At 35.5% G+C, this 20635-nt stretch overlaps 1 protein-coding gene across 12 annotated transcripts in view; it reads left to right on the forward strand.

Annotated features, from left to right (window-relative positions):
• Positions 1-10156, forward strand: part of scro (scarecrow) — a 1102402-nt gene extending 1092246 nt beyond the window's left edge. For 5 of the 12 annotated variants that reach the window (XM_067760134.1, XM_067760129.1, XM_067760132.1 and 2 more), the window contains exon 8: positions 9464-10143. In XM_067760134.1, coding sequence (XP_067616235.1) covers positions 9464-9886 — 423 coding nt within the window. In that variant the 3' untranslated portion in view covers positions 9887-10143. Of the gene's footprint in view, positions 1-9463 lie in introns of all 12 variants that reach the window. The other 7 variants (XM_067760137.1, XM_067760131.1, XM_067760139.1 and 4 more) reach the window with 4 other exon arrangements.
• Positions 10157-20635: the final 10479 nt, after the last annotated feature.

Below are 20635 nucleotides of genomic sequence, written 5' to 3' on the forward strand. Positions count from 1 at the left end.
TTGGTTTGCTATCTTTTGACAGTTTGTGTAGGTTGTTTTTGGGTTGGTTTGAACCGTTGTGAGTGACTTCGGAATAGTCTCTTAGCTCTCTTTGGTTGCTAGTTGATAAGTCTGGTTCGTCTGGTGTTTGTTGTTGTGTGTTAGGGCCGATTGTGAGCGGAAGATTTATGTTATTGCTATGTGAGGCGCGTTGATAGTCTGATGAGATGGTTTTCGATATTACTGGTGAGGCGGGGGATGGGTGAAGAGATACTGATCTCTTGTTAGGATGGTTGGCACGGTTTGAGTTAACTTCTGTAGTTGCACTTGCTGTTTTTGCTGAGTATGTAGTTGATGAGAGTGGGTGACGTTCACCGTATGTAGTTATTGCTCTCCTTCTGTCGACTTTTTCTAGAGTGATAATTGCTTGTATTTCCTTTTCTTTTATAAATACTGGACAATTTCTGTCAAGTGAATTATGTTTCTGGGTTTCAGCTCCGTTGTTAGTGCAGTTTATGCATGACGGGGAGAAGGTGCACTTTTCGTTGTTATCGGGATCGACGTGAGATGCTTGTCCGCAGTTTGCGCAAATTTTGTTGTCTTTGCATATTTTCGCTGAGTGACCGTATTTTAAGCAATTTATACATCTGAGTGGGAGAGGTATATAGGGTGTTGTTTTAACTTTTTCATATCCAATTAATATGTCGTTGGGTAGTGTAGGATTATCGAAGGTTAGAATGTGTAAACCGGTTTCCACTAATCCGTTTTCAGACTTTTTCTTTATTTTTCTTATTTCGAGTACACCTTGCGCTTTCAGTTCCTTTATTATTGTTTCTTCTGTTATGCCTATTAATTCACGTGAGAACACGACACCTTTAGAGTTATTTAGCGTATTATGTTCAGACACTTCTACTTTAATAGTAGAGGTTAAAGAGGTTAAGGTTACAAGTTTGCTTGCTTGAGCGAAAGATTTTGTTTTAATAAGAATGTTTCCGTTTCTCAATTTTTTACATAATTCAACTTCACCACCACACACTGAGTCAATTACTCTTTTTAGCAAGAAGGGAGACACTTTAGATAGATTTTCTGAGCTTTCAGTTCTTGACATAAGCAAGTATTTAGCGGTCTTGGAATTACTGGTTAATGTTTTTAGTTTATCCGTCACGTAAAAAAGCTGACCTTCAGCCTTGTCTCGATCCGGTGGATCGGCCATGATTAATTGTTCGGTTAAAGTTTGTTTCTTCACTAGGTTTGCACTAGATTCAGCGATAGAACTGTTCCGCACGATAGTCAGACGAACACTGAAAATCGCAATATATTACCGACTGAATTAAAAATTACAGTCATTGTTTACTCTTTTTTTTATTTTCGTCATATACAATGTTTTACAAAATTAAATACACACTAAAAAGATACTATTTTCACAAGAATCAAAATAATTTTACAAAGATCCTTTTTTTCGCGAAAAATGGAAGAATTAAATTCAAATTTTGACTCTGCGATATTTTAGTAAGGACCATTTTTGAACAACTTCACAAAGGTCAATTTCATCTACTTTATCCTTTGAAGAGAAGAGTAGCATCAACGAATTCAAACGATCATCTCCCATTGTTGTGCGCAAATGGTCGAAAACTATTTTTAATTTACTGAAGGAACGTTCAAACGATGCTGACGTGACAGGAGAAGTCCAAATATAACGAACCAGTTTATATGCTAAGGGTGTAATTCGTTTTAACTTGAATGCTACCGTGGAAATATCTTCGAACGATTTATAAACTTGACATGAGTCAAAAATAATTTGTAACTCACAAAGCAAACATTCGACATCTTCCTTGAAGAATTCGGGTTCCAATTGTACAATAGAGTCTATCAAACCAATCGTAACATTGTTTCTGTCTGCTGGAATTCTAAACATTTACTGAACGGGTTTGAACGTTGACAAACTTGCTTGTAACTTTTCTTGGATGCAACTTGTAAAAATTTGAAGGACAATTTTATATTCTTTTCTATAAAATGTTTCAAAATCGAAAATTGTAGCAGATTCCGGATTTTATTATATTATATATATATATAACTTAAAGGATCTGTGATCCTTACAGTAAAAAAAATTAAGGGGCCAACTTGCCCTGGATACTAAATAAGAAAAGAAGCTTTTTTAGATTTAAGATTTAACACTTTATTCAGTATTAAGTATGATAGCGGTTAGTATGAAAGCCCCGACGCAACTGCCCTCTGCGTGGACTGCTGCTTCCTTTTATAACATTCCGTGCAGCTACATTCTGTAGCTAGACATATGCGACGTCTGGGTGTGAGTGTGGCAGGTGTCTTACTTGGCTGGCATGTGCAATCCAAAAGTCTCACAGCATTGTGAAATAGAAATATGCTGACTCCGCTGCAATGTGCATAGGTACTGACTTGGCTCACATATGTTTGATAACGTTGCGCAATATTGTCATTGCGCGATATGATGAAATGTACTTGGCCTTGAAGCGGGTGTTGGGTTGCAATTATGCTGCTTACAATAATTATGCTAGCGCAGCTGCAGGTGGCCCATCAATCGTGGGAAGAATAATTATGCTGACACAGCTACAGGTGGCCCATGGGATTGTGGGATGAATGATTATGCTGACACAGCGGCAGGTAGCTATGGGATTGTGGGAAGAATGATTATGCTGACACAGATGCACGTGTAAACTTCAGCTTGTGGGAATCCAACATGTTGGGGGCCTCCAGCGTGTTAACTTATATACACTCTAAACCGAAAATCTTAAATTTACTATCAAAATGGTAGGCAACACTTTAACCACTATATATGTGTAATATTACACATCTTTATTTTTACAAATTCCTTGTTGAATTTTACGCAAAAAATGTGTAATACTTTAGACAAAATATGCCTAAAATTGTACTCACCAGTTGTTTATATTTACACCCTAAGAGCGTAATTTTAAACACTAAGGGCCAAATTTTTTGTAAATAAAAGGCCAGATATTTTTTAATTTAATTTTTAACTTAAATATTTATTTATTCACATTTGTTTATTCATTAAGTTATTAAGATATTGTTTACATAGAAGAAAACTAAAATTACAAAGTAATATTAATTCATAAATTTCATAAATATTATTTATTAAATAATTATTAAATAATAATTAATTAATATATTAATAATTACATCAAAATCTGATGGGGTTGGGTTCAATGCGTATCGGTTTTGATATGAAATTCATCTAAGAACAAAACTACAATAAAAAACTTAAATTTTTTAATTAATGCATTAATTTCATAAATTTTTTTAATACTGTATAAATATTTCTTGAATTTTAAAGATATTTTTTTAAATTTAATTTACAGTTGCATCGATTTTTCTCATAAGCGAAATTATTTTTGCTATATTATTAATGTGTTTTTTTTCCACGTGTTTGGGACTGATAAAATTTGAAAAAATAACGCATCAAAAATTCACACGTTTGCGAAATATTTTTGGGATATTCTAAATTGAATATATAATAATAGCAAAGTAGCTGTAAAACTAAGTCAAGTAAATCTCCATTTGTTTCTTTAAAGGTAATTTTCCTTTCAAAAAAAATATATGATATGTTTTGAGGTACATCTTCTGGATATGTATCTAGAAAATAATGAAATGAATAAAAAATTAGATAAAAATTAAAATTAAAATAATAAAATTATTAATGCAAAATTATAAAATTATTATTTTATATTTTCCTAAATAAATAACTTAAATGAACGAAACAAAATAATATTTTTAATTAATTTTGCCCTGGAAAGGGTTAAAATACGTTCGTTTAACATATATATAATATTATAATATTCACCTATAAAAAAATACAGGGCATTGGCTCTTTTATTTCTTTTTCAACTTCTTCAATTGTCGTCCAAAACTGAAATAATGTATAAAATAATTAGAAAGTTACTAAATAGTTGAAAAAGTGAAAGTTGATATAAATATTAAAAAAAGTTTAAAGCTATTAACGCGGGTAGAACTAGGACTATTTGGCAACTCCTGGCAAGTAATCGTATTTAACGATAGTTCATTATTTTCGCCCACATCTTTTTCCAGCGAATAGTCATTCTCTTGGCTATGTTTCCGGAAAAAATGTGATCGAAATGAGGACACATTACTAAATGGTTTCAAACAAGAAATTACTGGACAGTTGACGTTTTTGCTATAAGCAAAATGCTTTAAAATATGTGAGTATACTTCATGTATGCTTATAGCGAAAAAGTCGCAAGAAGCCATCGAGCAATTGAGTTTGTGGTACACATTGGAGACACCTTCAATTACGGCGTCTTTAACAGAATGCTTTTTTGAAAAGTGGACTGTATAGACATTGTAGCTTGAAAACTTCTTATTGCGTTTTGGAAACAAACATTCAAACAAATTTGAACTCAGTTCCCTATGCGCGTATAAATGCAAATGACAACTCTTTAATTTGTAGAACTGCTTTGCACACACTTTACACACAAACATTTCCAATATATTTGTAAAGCTTATTCACTTATGTATATTTTCATATATTTTAAAGCTTATCGCTTATATATATTTACATATATTTTATAACTTATTCGCCAATTTATATTTTAATTCTTATTAACTTTTTTCCGCCACGAGACGACAAACACGACGATTTCACAGAAAATGAAAATTTACAGTTACCTGAAGCAAAATACGTGACCGAAATTTGCACATTGTTGTGTGAAATTATAAGGCATGTATATTTTGCACAATTCTTGCGTAAAACTACGTACTTTTCGGGTGTAAATCAAAATATTACACATTTTTCTTACACACTGTTGTGTGAAATTACAAGGCATGTATACTTTTGCACAATTCTTGCGTAAAACTACGTACTTTTCGGGTGTAAATCAAAATATTACACGTTTTTTTATGGTAATATCATCCATTTTTTGATTTTCAACACGAATACGTACAAAAAATGGGCATTTTTACACAAAAAAATTATTTCAACAGGAATTTACCCCCATTTCAATCTTAATTTCATACAAAAGTTTTAGAGTGTATATATAGATATATTAGAAAACTTCCAGCCAATTTTTCTCATTTTTCAATTTAATGTGAGACACTTCGAACTAAGTGCAGGGATACTCCAAATGAAATCAGGGTTACCAGGGCTAAACCGCACCTCTTCTTTATTGTTTCTCGGAGTTTTATGTAAACAAAATGGACTTTCATATATTATTAGAAGCGACAAAACATCTTCTTTTCAGTGACATCAAACTCTTTTTCATACAGCAACCTAGCATAAAGTTATGGGCCAATATATGCCTTCACCTATGGAAAAGGGGTTTTTGGCCTCTAAATCCAGATTTCTGGGGTTTATTGGAAATTCTGAGTATGCAGTTTTTGTATGTGAGGTATGTCTCGCAAATATTACTTTTTTAGTGTCACACAGTGTTATTGATTTGGTTTTGCCTTGTTACTAGCACTATCGAATTTGGAGCTTTTTTAAATTTTAAGCCTTTTTTAGGTCACTTATCATCAAATACTCACGAGTTTTATTTTGGAATATAATAGCATGTTTTATTCTCTTTAAAATGAGACCTCTTCGAGTTTTTTTTTTTTTTTTTGAAACTTAGAAAAAGTTATTAGCATTCATAAAAAAGATTATACTGAGAAAAAAACCTAAAATATCAACTTTAAATGGTGAAAAAACATATTTTAACAGAGCTGTAAGTTTGATAGCTTTAACTTAAACAACAACTTCCCAATGGCCTTTTTACTGAAACGTACTTTGCGCCATTGAATTTAGAAAAAAATAAATCGGCTGAAAACACAAAATTTTAAAAAATTTATAAAAATGGAACTAAAGTGAATTTGACCAAACTAAAAAATACGGGTTGTTATATTTGTCCATAGATGCTGTAAAAAAAATTTCATGCAAATCGGAAGAGGTGGGGTGTAAAATGTGAATCCATTGGTTGATTTCATTTGGAGTATCCCTGCGTTTAACATTCGAAAGTGTATTTCGGCACATTGTATTGATTCAGGATATTAGTACTGATTCGGACGTAATCGAAAACTTTTGAATGACGTTCGAATAATTGTGTATTTCATATGAGTCAAATATTCAAAAAATCAAATTTTCGAAAACAATCGTAAAAACAATACATGTCGAATATTTTTGAACAAAGAGTCGAAAAAAATTATTTCGAGCCCTAACCGCCATTTCGGTGTATCCATCAAAGTTATGAAAATCCGTTTTTGACAGATATTGATAATTCTGTTTGTTTTAAACTACCTCACAAAATTTCACAACCGTAAGAAGTTCGTTTACAAAGTACCCACAAGCAATTTTGATTTGACATTTTGCATCAAATTAAAAAAAAAAATGTAATCTTAAAAACTTTCTCCTGTAAAATTTTATTATTGTTGGTTACACTAAAATTGCTGATAGGGCTCGATTTAATTGAAATGTATTTTCCAAGTGTAAAATCGGCGTCGAAGGACCAGTATATGGGGTGAAATCGTGAAGCGTGCCACTGCATTTTCAATTTTTTTTGTGCAAGCTTATTTTTATTCAAGCTCATGTAATACACGCTTCAAGAAGATAGGCAATTAACACTTCTGAACTGAACTGAAAATAAATACTAAACAAATTTTATCGAAAAATGTTAACGACAATTTTACAAAATAAGAAAAGCTTCAATTTTTTTTCAAGTTTGATCTCTTTTTTAAATTTTTATTTTATTCTTAAATGAAAGCTCGGTTCTTTTCCTTTAAAATGATACCTATCTTGTTATTCCCGCAACTTTCTTAATAAATTTTTATCTTAAATGAAGATGTACGGCAAAAATTCATCCGTAAATTGACATTATATTAAAAATTATTAAAGAAATTTTCGCGCACCATAACAAGATAGGTATCTATTTAAAGGAAAAGGACCGAGTTTTCATTTGAGAATATTAAAAATGTCAAAGTTAAAAAAATTTAAGAAGTTTTTTTTTGCAAAATTTTCAATGAAATTTTTCTAATTTCTTTTTCAAATATTATCTTTAGGAAGAACGTACAAAATACTTTTGATATCGTTTTTGCATTTCTTCTTAGAACGTCGATTACATGACAATAAATTGAAAATTCAAATGCCTTTATCTCGGTAACTATCCAATATTTAACCCCGTCCTTTAGTGAAATTAACACTACTATTTACATAGTTGACCACTCTCACCAAATTTCGTTCAATTCCATACTTTGCCCCATATAAATGTGCAGTTTCTTACTGTTTAAGCCGCCTCCAATAAGATCCAGACGACGGCGAAATTCTTATGCGCAGCCGTGCGCGGCGAGTGGAAAGGCGCAACTTCACAAGCATTGCCATCGTCAGCAACGATCCTTTTTTCAACGAATTAGTCAAGCATTATCACTCGGCAACCGCGGATGCGATCCTATAATTTTCTTTTAAATACTTGTGTATATCTTTTATATATGAAGTGAAAGTTATCTTTTTATATATTTGAATATTAAAAGTCCCTTTTTGAACAAAGTTAATTTGTGACGTTCAAAGTCATAATTAATTAAAAGAAGAAGTTAAAAATTAAATGAATTTGTAACGTTTATGAAAAAAAACTATAAATCTTTTTATTTCGGATTTGAGTGTAGCGAAGAGAGACCAAGTGAGTATTCATCTTTGTTCACTTACCTTTTCGCCACTATATCACTATACTCCACTGTAATGTAAACTAAAACTATTTGAATTTGTCGGTTACCATCGCAGCGAAGCGAAAGGGTTGCGCAATCGATCAATCAGCGATGTAATTATTCCGACGTAAATAAGCGTAGCTGGTTATTGAATGTAAAGTTCGACAAACAGGTGTCGCCGCTATTACCATCTACAATCGACTCTCTAATATTATCCTACATAAATAATATACGAAATAATATCGCGGGTTCGAATCGAGCTCAAGGCCTAACAATAATTATTTTATCATTATTATTGTTATGATAAATTTTTTCTTAATTGAAAAAATTATTAAATTAGAATAGAAGAAAGAAAAAATTTAGACAACTGCCAAAGCTCGTTGTATAGATCCATTTCGGGAACTGCTAAATTCCTTCATCGGCAACGTTTAGGCGCCGCTGCTATAACTATTCAGCCATCACAGCGGTTTTTTGTTTGTCTTCATTAATCCTACTTCTATTCTGGTTCTTGCCAATTGATATTCACAACACTGCGACATCTGTTGCAGAATGAATGTGAAACTTGGACTTGTTTTGATGGCAATGCTGCCATAGTGTCATATATTTTATTGACACTTTCCCCGTGCTCTGGGATGTATTAACAATTTTTGTTGTTATATCGGCCTACTGATTTGTAATATCGCGGGTTCGAATCGAGCTCAAGGCCTAACAATAATTATTTTATCATTATTATTGTTATGATAAATTTTTTCTTAATTGAAAAAATTATTAAATTAGAATAGAAGAAAGAAAAAATTTAGACAACTGCCAAAGCTCGTTGTATAGATCCATTTCGGGAACTGCTAAATTCCTTCATCGGCAACGTTTAGGCGCCGCTGCTATAACTATTCAGCCATCACAGCGGTTTTTTGTTTGTCTTCATTAATCCTACTTCTATTCTGGTTCTTGCCAATTGATATTCACAACACTGCGACATCTGTTGCAGAATGAATGTGAAACTTGGACTTGTTTTGATGGCAATGCTGCCATAGTGTCATATATTTTATTGACACTTTCCCCGTGCTCTGGGATGTATTAACATTTTATTGTAATATCGCGGTTATTTGTAATATCGCGGTTTCGAATCGAGCTCAAGGCCTAACAATAATTATTTTATCATTATTATTGTTATGATAATTTTTTTTTCTTAATTGAAAAAATTATTAAATTAGAACAGAAGAAAGAAAAAATTTTGACAACTGCCAAAGCTCGTTGTATAGATCCATTTCGGGAACTGCTAAATTCCTTCATCGGCAACGTTTAGGCGCCGCTGCTATAACCATTCAGCCATCACAGCGGTTTTTTGTTTGTCTTCATTAATCCTACTTCTATTCTGGTTCTTGCCAGCTCGATCCGAACCAGCGATATTACAAATCAGTAGGCCGATATAACAACAAAAATTTTTAATATACGAAATGTTCTATTTGTCAAGAAATCGAAGGGCTTTGAGTTTCTATTTCACTGATTCGATTAACTTACAATATCTGATTTTGTGTATACCAACGCATGAATTACCTGAACTTTTCAAGAATCTGTTCTTGGCACGTTGCTAATGGCCGAAATTTAGTAATATTTCTTGTGTGTATTTGCTATCACCCCCACACCCCTACCTCGCACCGCCCCTGATAGAAGTTTTACATATATGCAGTTAACCAATTTGGTTAGTAGTTCGGCATCAAAAAAAATATTCTGAGCAAAAATTCACTTTTTTATAAGAAATGTTCGTAAATATATATTTCTTTAATATTATTTTTATTTATAATTACAGACTTCCAGTTCACCACGACGTGTCGCAGTACCTGTTCTGGTAAAAGATGGTAAACCATGCGCTGGAAATGGCACTTCAGCACAATCACTAATCGGAACGTCTAGTAATATTAGCAGTAATAGCAATAACAACAATATTAATGATAATAATGGATCCACTGAAGTTAACAGTAGCATAACAAGTGGTTTAAATCTTATTACAGCAGAAACAACGAATTCTCATTCACCAGATACATCAAATTCGCTTATCACTAGTTATACTGGAACGCTCGTAGGAAATAATCAAATTCAGCAGCAGTCTTGCAACAACTCTTTAATGTCAAATAGTTTGGCAATGGCATACAGAAATCAAAATAATTTTATTTCAAACGGTCATCAACAACAATGCGCGGGGTATTTGCCCTTACAAGGTAGAGCTTGGTAAAGGACTGAAATATGAATAGCATGTATATTAGTTAAGATATTTTGTATAAACATTCAAACACAAGTCAGCTTTCGTTTTCAATAAATAAAAATAGTCAGTTATCCAATTTATGTGCAGCGTTGTAAGGCAGCTTTGTGAGATGCCATCTCATCTTTTATTTTATGCTCGCTGATATGTTGATATCTATTTGAGTATGCGTATGTATGTACGTTTGTGTATCTAGGCAAAAAAAAAACCTAGTTATAGGATTAAGATAATGTTGTTGTGGATATTTATCATTGCATAGCATTTCGCATTTGTTGCTATTCCAAGCAAATGGTGTAAATGATTGATTGTTTTGCGGGTGTGTCTGTATGTGTATGTGTATGTGATCGTTTTGCTGATACTTTACTAAATTATAATATTTATTATTAGAAAATTATTAAAATGAATATTGTTTACAATAAAATATTTATAATTTAGTTTATTATTTTAGTATGATTTAAATAGCTTGATGCTAAGTGGAATTTTACTGCGAAAAAAGCTCAAAGTAAATAGCGTTTAACAAGTCTTCTGATGTAAATGAATATGCAAATTGAATTGATTAAAAGAATATGAGAACTAAAAACTTGGAAATGCGAAATAAATAATTTCGTCTTTTTCAAAAGAGCTTTAGCGGCTTTCTATCGGTAATAACCGATACTGACAAGTTATTGTCTTGTTATCGGCTTGTTATCGATACCAAAACTATCGTCGAGTTGTCGGTTTATCTTCGGCTGTAAGCGCTATGTCGCCGGCTTCTTATTTGTTTTACATCGTCCTTTTATAGATTTTTTTATTAAGTTTTATAGGCATATTTTGCATAAGATACCGATGAGTGGTAACCCCCAAACCGATAGCACGCGGACGACAATATATCGATAGCAAATCGGCAATATTTTTATAGCATGCATTTTTGGTTATAAATCGAAAACTTTTCGATAAAAAATTATTTAAATTTCCATAACAAATCTATACCTCTTTGGTAACAAAAATATATTAAATAAAAAACTTGTTTTTAAAAAACGATAAAGTTTCGGTATTTAATCGATAACGAACCGATAATCCATCGATAAAAGATCTATTAAACTCCCATATTAACTTAGTAATACTCCGATAACAAATCGGTAATTTTTTGATAACGTGTCGATAATTTTTGGGTTTGGAATCGATAACAAATCGATACATTTTCGATAACAAACCCATACTTTCTTGATAACAAATAGTAGACGTCAAGAAAGAAATGAAGGGAAGAGTAGTATTCAATGGGTCCAGAGGTTTAGCATGCTCATACCTGTCGTAAGCATTCTTGAGGTAGTCGAGCGGCAATGGCCTTCCCACATACGCAACGCTCCCATTAACAATCGAGGAGTATTTTTGCGTTTACAACAAAAAGAACAACAGAGAAGATGTGGCTAGTTGTAGGTTAGCCGCCATTGATGTTTTTAAAATAAATGAAGTAGCCTGTGGCTAGATTATACTCGGAGCATCCGCAGAGAAGTAATAGTTGGACATATGCCAATAAGCACAGTTTTGGCAGCCAACAGCGATAATTTAAACTGGTTTAAACTCAATAGAATCAAAGGTGGTACAATGTGGGATGAGGCAGAAGTTTCAAGACTACCTGTCAGGAAACGTGAACGCAAATGAGTTAAGAGTACTCCGAAATGGATAAAAGATATGCATAAAACTCTGTTCAACAAAATTGTCTTAATATTTAAAAGAAATGCAAGAGATTTCCCAGCTTACCTAAGCCCCACAGAGTTTATTGTGAAGTTCTGTTTTAATAAGGCCACAAAACTCTAGTGAGGGCTATTGCCGGAGACAATACGATTCTATGCTATATCACCGGTGCTCCAAGGAGCAATTTCTTCTCTTCCTGCGTCGGTATAAAGGACTGCAATCACGCTGTTATTTGTGGTGTCATGTTTGCCCAATTCACTTTTATGTTTCGCAAGTTAAAAGTCTTTGGCTTTTCATTATTTGAGATCTTCCATCCCGGAGATTACTTATAGCACTTACAATGTTGAAAGCTGACTGCTTCTTGTTTTCGAACTTTGTTTTATCCAAGGGCGTAGGCAGGGGGCAGGAGGGGCAAGTGCCCTCCCCCATAAATTTATGAAGTTTTATAATTTTTTTATTCATACAATTATTTTTATTTGTTTTTTTGCCATTTTTAATTTTAGTGGTATGAATTTTTTATTTTTTGCGCTTGACAAACCCTCCCCTCCCCCCACATTGGGGACGAACTTTTCAGAACCACCTACATATCACAAATATTAACAGATTTTAATCATTTTTGTACAGAAATTTTTGTAATTGAATTCTGAAGAGACTCACTTCGCCCGATTTTTAAAATTAATTAGAAAAAAAGTTTAGAAAAAAAACAATTTTGCAAAATTTTCTTTAAAAAATTGTTTAAACAAATTAATTTTGCAAAACGAATGTCAATTAGCACTACCTACTATTTTTTAAAGTGTATATCATTCTCTTAAGTATGTCACGAAAGTGATATATAAATACGCATTATAATATAATACAAATAATAGGATATTTTCAACAAATTGTTTAATAAACAAATTAATTTGAAGAACCAAGTCAGGTGAGTCTCTTCAGAATTCAATTAAGAAAATTTCTGTGTAAACATTGTTGCAATCGGTTGATTTTTCGAACCTGTAAGTGATTTTAAATGAAATTAGTGCTTAATCCCCAATGTGCCCCCCTCTCCCCCACCTAAATCCGATAACAATTTACCGAAAAAAGTAAAAAGAATAGCAAAAGTTTACAGATGTTTTTATCGGTTAAACTTTTTAGTTGGAGTACTAAATTTTGGTGAAGTTGAATGCCATTGATCACCCTGTAGTATTTCAAGTCCAAATATGACTACTTCAGTAATAGTTTTTATCACGTCGTTGATGTTATTGCAATTTTACTTTATTGAAATGTATATGAAAAACGGTTCACAAAACAATAACAATTTAAATTTATATATGTATGGCAGTTTCTTTCCTTGGCGGTTGATGTGTTTCCAAACTGTGTTGTCTCTGCGTTGGCTGTTGGCTTAGACTTTGGGCACTTCTTTTGTTGTGGTGGTATTTATATTCGCGCTGAAAGGTAACAATGTTGCGCATATGATTGATACAATTTAAAATGGGAATGCACAGGGTGCTATCACAGTCTCTATTACAATTAAATTCAATTTTTGAAGTGGAAAGTGTGTGATTATTACAATTACTTCGATTTGAATGCAACATTCTTGGAATACATTTATACTTGGATTCGTTTACCCACAATTAGTTGGAATTGAAAACAACATTCTTCGAATACATTTGGTTTATGGAGACTTAGTTTCTCTGCCATTGATATAAAGTTCAAAAGAAAAAGGTGAGTTGTTTAATAATAAATTACAAAGATGGACATACGCGAATTTTTTAAAGGTAAGATGTTTACTACTGATAACCTTAGCACTTTTAACCACAGTAGCTACCATTTAGTTAAACTTAGTCACATTTCTATAAAATTGCATTCTGCAATTAACTTTGGTAATTCCAAAAAGAGGCGCCAACACGTTATTCTGGCAGAGTTTGCTGAAATTTTGGATGGTGAATTTTCTGCCGCCCGCTTTTGAAATGCATTTTACACACTTTTGTGATGTTTTATTGTTTGTTTCAAGATATTGTTTTAATTAATAAATCTATTCTATTTCATATAATAGCAATGTTTCAAGATATTGTATTAATTAATAAATCTATTCTATTTCATAAAATCGCAATGGCGCAAGGCGAAAACTCCAGAAAAATGCAAATTACCAGCGGGCGCCAGAAAATATATCCACCATAATACATATATGCACTAGCGCGTAAAATATATATATTACAGTGATACTTCAAAATCTTCCTGAACTTTGTCAGAGACCTAGCACTTAGCCGGGTTTGATATCCACCATAATATATATATATGCACTAGCGCGCACAAATATATATATTGCGGTGATACTACAAAATCTTCCTGAACTTTGTCAGGGACCTTGCACTTAGCCGGGTTTGACATCCACCATAATATATATATGCACTAGCGGATACAAATATATATATCCGGGATCATTTTGTGTTTTTTGTTGTTGGTGAGTATATTTTGACAAAGCAAAATTTTGGACTCCCGCCTTCGGATTAATAAATTTGAAGTCAAAACGCGTCTTTCGACAACTTTCCAGAAATTTTTGGAAATGTTTTTGAAGTTGATCCCTGCTCTAGAATATTACCTAAATAAGTTTTATCAATTAAAACTTTTCAAGTAAAAGCCAGGCTGAAAGAATTAAAGTATACAATGCATTTCCACACATAATCACAAAACTATTCAAATTGCAGGGATTCGCATTTGAAGCTTATCTTCCTCAAAAAATTTTGTTCTTGCTTCAACCCAAATTGTATACTTGTGTCTTCTCAGCACCAAAACGAAATATTGTGGAATCCGCCACGACTCGGGCTGAAGAAGTTGCTGCTTCCTGTTTGAGTCTGCAAGAGAAGCCTACATGTTCAAAAGGTTTGAATGATTGATATACATTTTTGTGTTTTTACCAATCACAATATTTATTAGCATGTATATGCAGGTAATGTTCTAGGACAGTGGCCGAGTTCTAAAAAAAAGCTAAAAATCAGAAAGTGGTACCCAAAGGCGTTTTGGCCCAGGATCGCGAATCCGAAACCATAAACCCGATACCTCTGATAATTCTCGAGGTATTTGCAAAACCAATTTGAACTTTTCATGTGGTTGTTGCGTTTTAGTTGTACACACAAAAAAATTTGTGGGTAAAAGGGTTCTGTCCAGAAATGCTGTGCAAAACGCGTTTTTGGGTACCACTTTCGGATTAGTAGCTATTTTTTTAGCACTCGGCCACTGTCCTAGAACATTACCTGCGTATACATGCTAATGAATATTGTGATTGGTAAAAATTATAGCTTCATACTGATAACATTCACTGTGAGTTTCTCAATAACAAACAATTGCTCGTATTTGTAGAAAGTTTAACAGATATTCCATCGAACGATCCGAAAGAATGCACTTCGAAGTGTGATAAAGGCCAAACTTCGATCTCTAGTCATCAACCTACAAATTCCTCCGATCATGTTAAAAAATGTTCTTTCAATTCAGCATCATCATGTTTAAATGGAACAAGTTTGGAAGAATTTCACACACACGATTTAGGCTTTTGTGTTGGACGATCATCACAGATATAAACTACTGACAAGATGGAATTTCTAAAGAGATGTTGGGTACCGTCAGAAAATTACAATTTTAATGATGACTTCGAAGACTTAGGCCGAAAATTTAAATTTGAATGGCTGAAAATGTATTCTCCTTGGCTTCAGTATTCGAAAGAATGAAAGGAGCATTGTATTTATATTGTGTTCTTTTTCCGCCGAAAAATGTTCAAGGTGTTCTAGGATCATTGATAAAAAAACGAACGTTATAAAAACATGCATGAATATTGCAAAAAGCACTCTACAAATCAGTGGCAACTGGGAGCAGTCAGAGAAGCAAAGAACTTTTTGGAAATAACACCAATCAACCTGTCATACAAATTGGGCACGAAAAAATATATTTATTATAAAATATATCTACTATAGAAACTGTTATATTCTGTGGCGTCCAGGATCTGCCACTGAGAGGTGGCAGAAGGTAATATTCCACATTTTGAATTTTATGTATAAATTCTTAAGCAGCATTTTGAGAAGGGTAAAAAAATGCTACTTACACCTCGCCCCAAATCCAGAATGAAATCATCACTATTCAAGATGACATTATAAACGATGCAAAAAAAGCTACAGCATTCAGTCTTATGAAGGACGAAAGCGATAACATAGCAGGAAATGAAAAATTATGTGATTTTCCGGTCAATTTATTTATAACATTTACTAATGCTACTTAGGCTCTTTTGACCATTAGCGTTTGGTGCAAATAAAAACAAACTTATTTCACCATTCCAACCCGACGTTTCGCTAGTCTCTCTAGCTTTTTCAAGGGCGATCTGTGTATTTTAATAACAAAAAGTAATACATTAATATAATTGCTTTTTGTTATTAAAATACACAGATCGCCCTTGAAAAAGCTAGAGAGACTAGCGAAACGTCGGGTTGGAATGGTGAAATAAGTTTGTTTTTATTTGCACCAAACGCTAATGGTCAAAAGAGCCTAAGTAGCATTAGTAAATGTTATAAATAAATTGACCGGAAAATCACATAATTTTTCATTTCCTGCTATGTTATCGCTTTCGTCCTTCATAAGACTGAATGCTGTAGCTTTTTTTGCATCGTTTATAATGTCATCTTGAATAGTGATGATTTCATTCTGGATTTGGGGCGAGGTGTAAGTAGCATTTTTTTACCCTTCTCAAAATGCTGCTTAAGAATTTATACATAAAATTCAAAATGTGGAATATTACCTTCTATTAAGTAATACATTAATATAATTGCTTTTTGTTATTAAAATACACAGATCGCCCTTGAAAAAGCTAGAGAGACTAGCAAAACGTCGGGTTGGAATGGTGAAATAAGTTTGTTTTTATTTGCACCAAACGCTAATGGTCAAAAGAGCCTAAGTAAGCATTAGTAAATGAAAAATTATCAATTGATATCAGACTCTACGATGAAGAGAAGCAAGTTATTCGAGAAGACTTTGTAGGTTTTGTTGAACTAGACGCTATGGATGCCAAAACAATTGCCACCGCGATAGATAATATTATCACTGAAACAGGACTTGATCCTATGAAACTTAAAGGACAAGGGTATGTTGTTCAACAATGTCAGGAAAAGAAAATGGTGTGAAAGCTATTTTGAGGGAGAAATATCTTCAAGCTTTATACTTTCATGGCGGCCACCGTGGTGTGATGGTAGCGTGCTCCGCCTATCACACCGTATGCCCTGGGTTCAACTCCCGGGCAAAGCAACATCAAAATTTTAGAAATAAGATTTTTCAATTAGAAGAAAATTTTTCTAAGCGGGGTCGCCCCTCGGCAGTGTCTGGCAAGCGCTCCGATTGTATTTCTGCCATGAAAAGCTCTCAGTGAAAACTCATCTGCCTTGCAGATGCCGTTCGGAGTCGGCATAACACATGTAGGTCCCGTCCGGCCAATTTGTAGGGAAAAATCAAGAGGAGCACGACGCAAATTGGAAGAGAAGCTCGGCTTTAGATCTCCTCGGAGGTTATCGCGCCTTACATTTATTTTTTTATTTTTATACTTTCATTGCGCAAGTCACAAATTGAATTTAGTAGTGAATGATTTAAATGAAGTCCCCGAAATTCGTAACACTATTGCAACAATCAAGGACGTCATCAATTTTTATCGTGGCTCTCTTGCCAGAAGGAAATATGTTCCACATATTCCTGCTTTTTGCGAAACACGATGGTCAGAGAAGTACCGGAGTATTTCGATCTTTCTACAGCACTTTGTCAGCATCGTTAATGGATTAAATGAACTGTCCATCGAAGGAAACACTTCAACAAAAAAAAACTGCCTTTCAGCTGCACTCAGCTGTCACTCAATCAACTTTCATCATATGTCTTTCTTTGATTTCCAAATTCTTGTCTTATTTTGAGCCACTGGTTAATATTTTACAATCAAAGCAGTAGGATCTTCTTTCGTGCAGAAAACAAATCCAACGGATCATTCAATTAGCAAAAGATCATCGAATGAATACGGATTCTGGAATTTATGAACTTTTGGCAGATTCGAAGTCATTTGCTGATTTTAAGATGTTGAAAATTAATTTCCAAGACTTCAAGAAAGCAACAGAAAATTTTATTCAGTTTTACGGTCTTACAAGTTTTGCTGCGGAGGCCGAATTGTGGTATTTTCATTGGAAGGACAAAAATTTTAAATCTGAAGATCTTCATAAGATAGACCTGTGTGATGTCGTTCAAGAAACGGAAATGTTTTATCCAACGACGAAGCTTGCTTTGTATATTGCTATTGAACAAATTCGGCCTTTCTTCGCTGCACTGAACCTCTTTCCTTTTAAATAAAACGAGTTTATATTTTCTTAAAACGTTATAAATTTTTCAATTCTTTAATATTCACTTTCTTCCAACTTGGTAAAATTCAAAGTATTTAATGTACATATATATGTATACACGACTTTGAAGTAGGAGCGCGTCCTTGACTGGTTCGTTGCAATTATTGTGGATGACGATTGTAGTGAATGCGTGTTGGCGCCTTTCCACTCGCCGCGCACGGCTGCGCATAGGATTTTCGCCGCCGTCTGAATATTGTTGGAGGCGGCTTAAACATCCTGCCCGCCCTGCAGGGAGGTGCTAGTGAGCACCTTCTGCAGTTCCTGGAGGGCGCGGATGGTCGTATCTAAGGCGCGGCTGGTGTTGCGCCGTTGATATTGCGCCGTTTGCAGGCCTTGTGAAGTGCGCGCGATCGTGCGCTTGGCCGTCCGCTCCGTTTTGGGGGTTGCCGCGGGTTTGGTTGCCGGGTGCGCCTTTTGTGCCCTACAGGCGCAGGTGGACTTCTTCTCTCTCTTCTTCTTCGGTGATGCCGGTTTCCGTGGTACTCCCCCTTTTTTTAATGTTGGGGCTTTGTGCTGCCCTCGTCGTCCTTTCGGCCCTTCGTGTAGGAGGGTGCGATGCGCCAGGCCGCAAATTTTGCACGACCCTCGGGAGTCGCATTCACCCGTTGTATGTGTGAGGGCTAGGCAATTGTAACAGTAACCCTGGGCCCTGGCCACTGTTGCACGCTGCGGTGGCCGCATCGCCTTAAAAGCCGGGCAGGTCCGCAGCGCGTGGTAGCGGTGGCAGAGCCGACACTGAAGGCAGTTGTCGGTCTCTGCCGTGGGAGCCAGTGGACATGCTGGTCGAGATGCCATGCTGGTGTCGTCCTGAAAGTACAAGAGCAGAGAGAGAAACGAGAAGTAGTTGGATACAGCGGATGATACGGAAATTTAATTATACAGGGGAAACGTATATAAGTTAGAGCGATGTGCTCGAAGAGTGCTCCATTGGAAGAAAGCACAGTTTAACTAAGGGGCGCATGACAAGCCAATTTTGGGTGCGAACCTCTACAACCCGAACATGGTTGTCAGGTCCGAGGCGAACGTTCTCGATTCGTCCCAGACGCCACTCGGTGGGTGGGAGTGATTCTTCTTTAATTACGACGAGGTCGCCCGGTTGAGGATTTCGCTGTGGCGTTTGCCATTTATAGCGCTTCTGAAGGTCCTTCAGATAATCCTCTTTCCAGCGTCGACTGAATTGGTGATGAAGCGATTTGAGTTTTTCCCATCGATTTATCCAGGAGAGGTCTTCCGCATTTAACGAAGTCGCGTTCGAGTGCCCGCTGAGCGCCAATGAACGTTTTACCATTGTCGCTCATCATTTTTGAGGGATAACCTCGTCTGCCAACGAATCGGGCGAATGCTGGGCGAAAGGCTTCAGTAGTAAGGTCCGAGCATAGCTCGAGGTGTACTGCCCTTGTGGAAAAACAGACGAATACAGCCACGTACCCTTTTATGATAGTGGTCGACCTCAGAACCGATGCTTTTATTTGGAATGGACCTGCAAAGTCTACTCCTGTTGTGGAAAAGGGGAGTGAGAAATTGCAGCGCTCAGATGGTAGAGCTGCCATTATTTGCGTGCGCGTTTTCTTGTTTGAAAAGCGTGCAAGATTTGCATTGAAAAATGCATTTCTTTATAAGAGGCTTTAGTTTTGGTACGTAGCCTCACCATTTGGAGCATTAACCGCATTTCTGCATGAAGAAGCAGGCGGTGTAAAAACTCCAGATACAACTGGCAGAGCCTTGAATCCGGAGGAAGGATTACTGGATGCTTCTCGTTGTATTGCATTGTAGAATGTTCCAATCTTCCACCGATACGTAGGAGCCCGTATCCATCCAGAAATGTGTCAAAAGCCAGAAGGGAACTCTTTTTGCTTATTGGCATATTATTTTGTAAGGCGCTCTTTTCCGCCCCGAAATGGCGACATTGTGCCATTGCCACAAGCCGCGTTTTCACATGTTGCAACTCTTTGTACGTCAGATGGGGATTATGTGTTGTTGCCACCGAGTTGGATTTGTTGCAGGCATTGTTCGCAAAGCGGAACACGTATGCAATCACACGGAGAGCTCGAGAGTATGAGGAGAAACGTTGAAGAATGTCGTCCTCTTCCTCGAGTGCGTGATATGCTTCGACCTTCGACGTTTCTCGGGTGGAGAAGCGCTACCTGCTTTCGGCTTTGGCCATGCCGAAATGTGGCAAGAAAGCCATTGTGGTCCGTGCCACCAAAGTGAAGAGCCTATCAAAACATGCGGCTTGCAACCACGTGTGCCAAGATCAGCAGGGTTGTCTTGGCTAGATACATGGCGTCAGGTGCCGCTGGGAAGATATTCTCGAATTTGAGAGGTACGGTTGGCCACATAAGTCTTCCAGGTCGATGGAGATTTTTCTAGCCAGGCTAGTACAATCTCAGAATCTGACCATAAGAATATGTTGCATGCTTGTAAGTCGAGCTGTTTTCGAACAGTTGAAGCCAGTTTTGCGAGTAGGACTGCACCACATAGCTCTAAGCGGGGTAAGCTTACAGTTTTTATGGGGGCAACTTTGCCTTTCGCAACCAAAAGAGAAGATTTTATTTGGTTTCCCACATGTGTGCGGATGTAAATCGCTGCGCAATATGCTTTTTGCGAGGCATCACAGAACCCGTGGATTTGGGTGTCTTGCCCTGGAACGACATTAACC

The sequence above is a fragment of the Eurosta solidaginis genome, chromosome 1 (genome assembly GCF_040869045.1).
Source record: "Eurosta solidaginis isolate ZX-2024a chromosome 1, ASM4086904v1, whole genome shotgun sequence".
Lineage (NCBI taxonomy): Eukaryota > Metazoa > Arthropoda > Insecta > Diptera > Tephritidae > Eurosta > Eurosta solidaginis.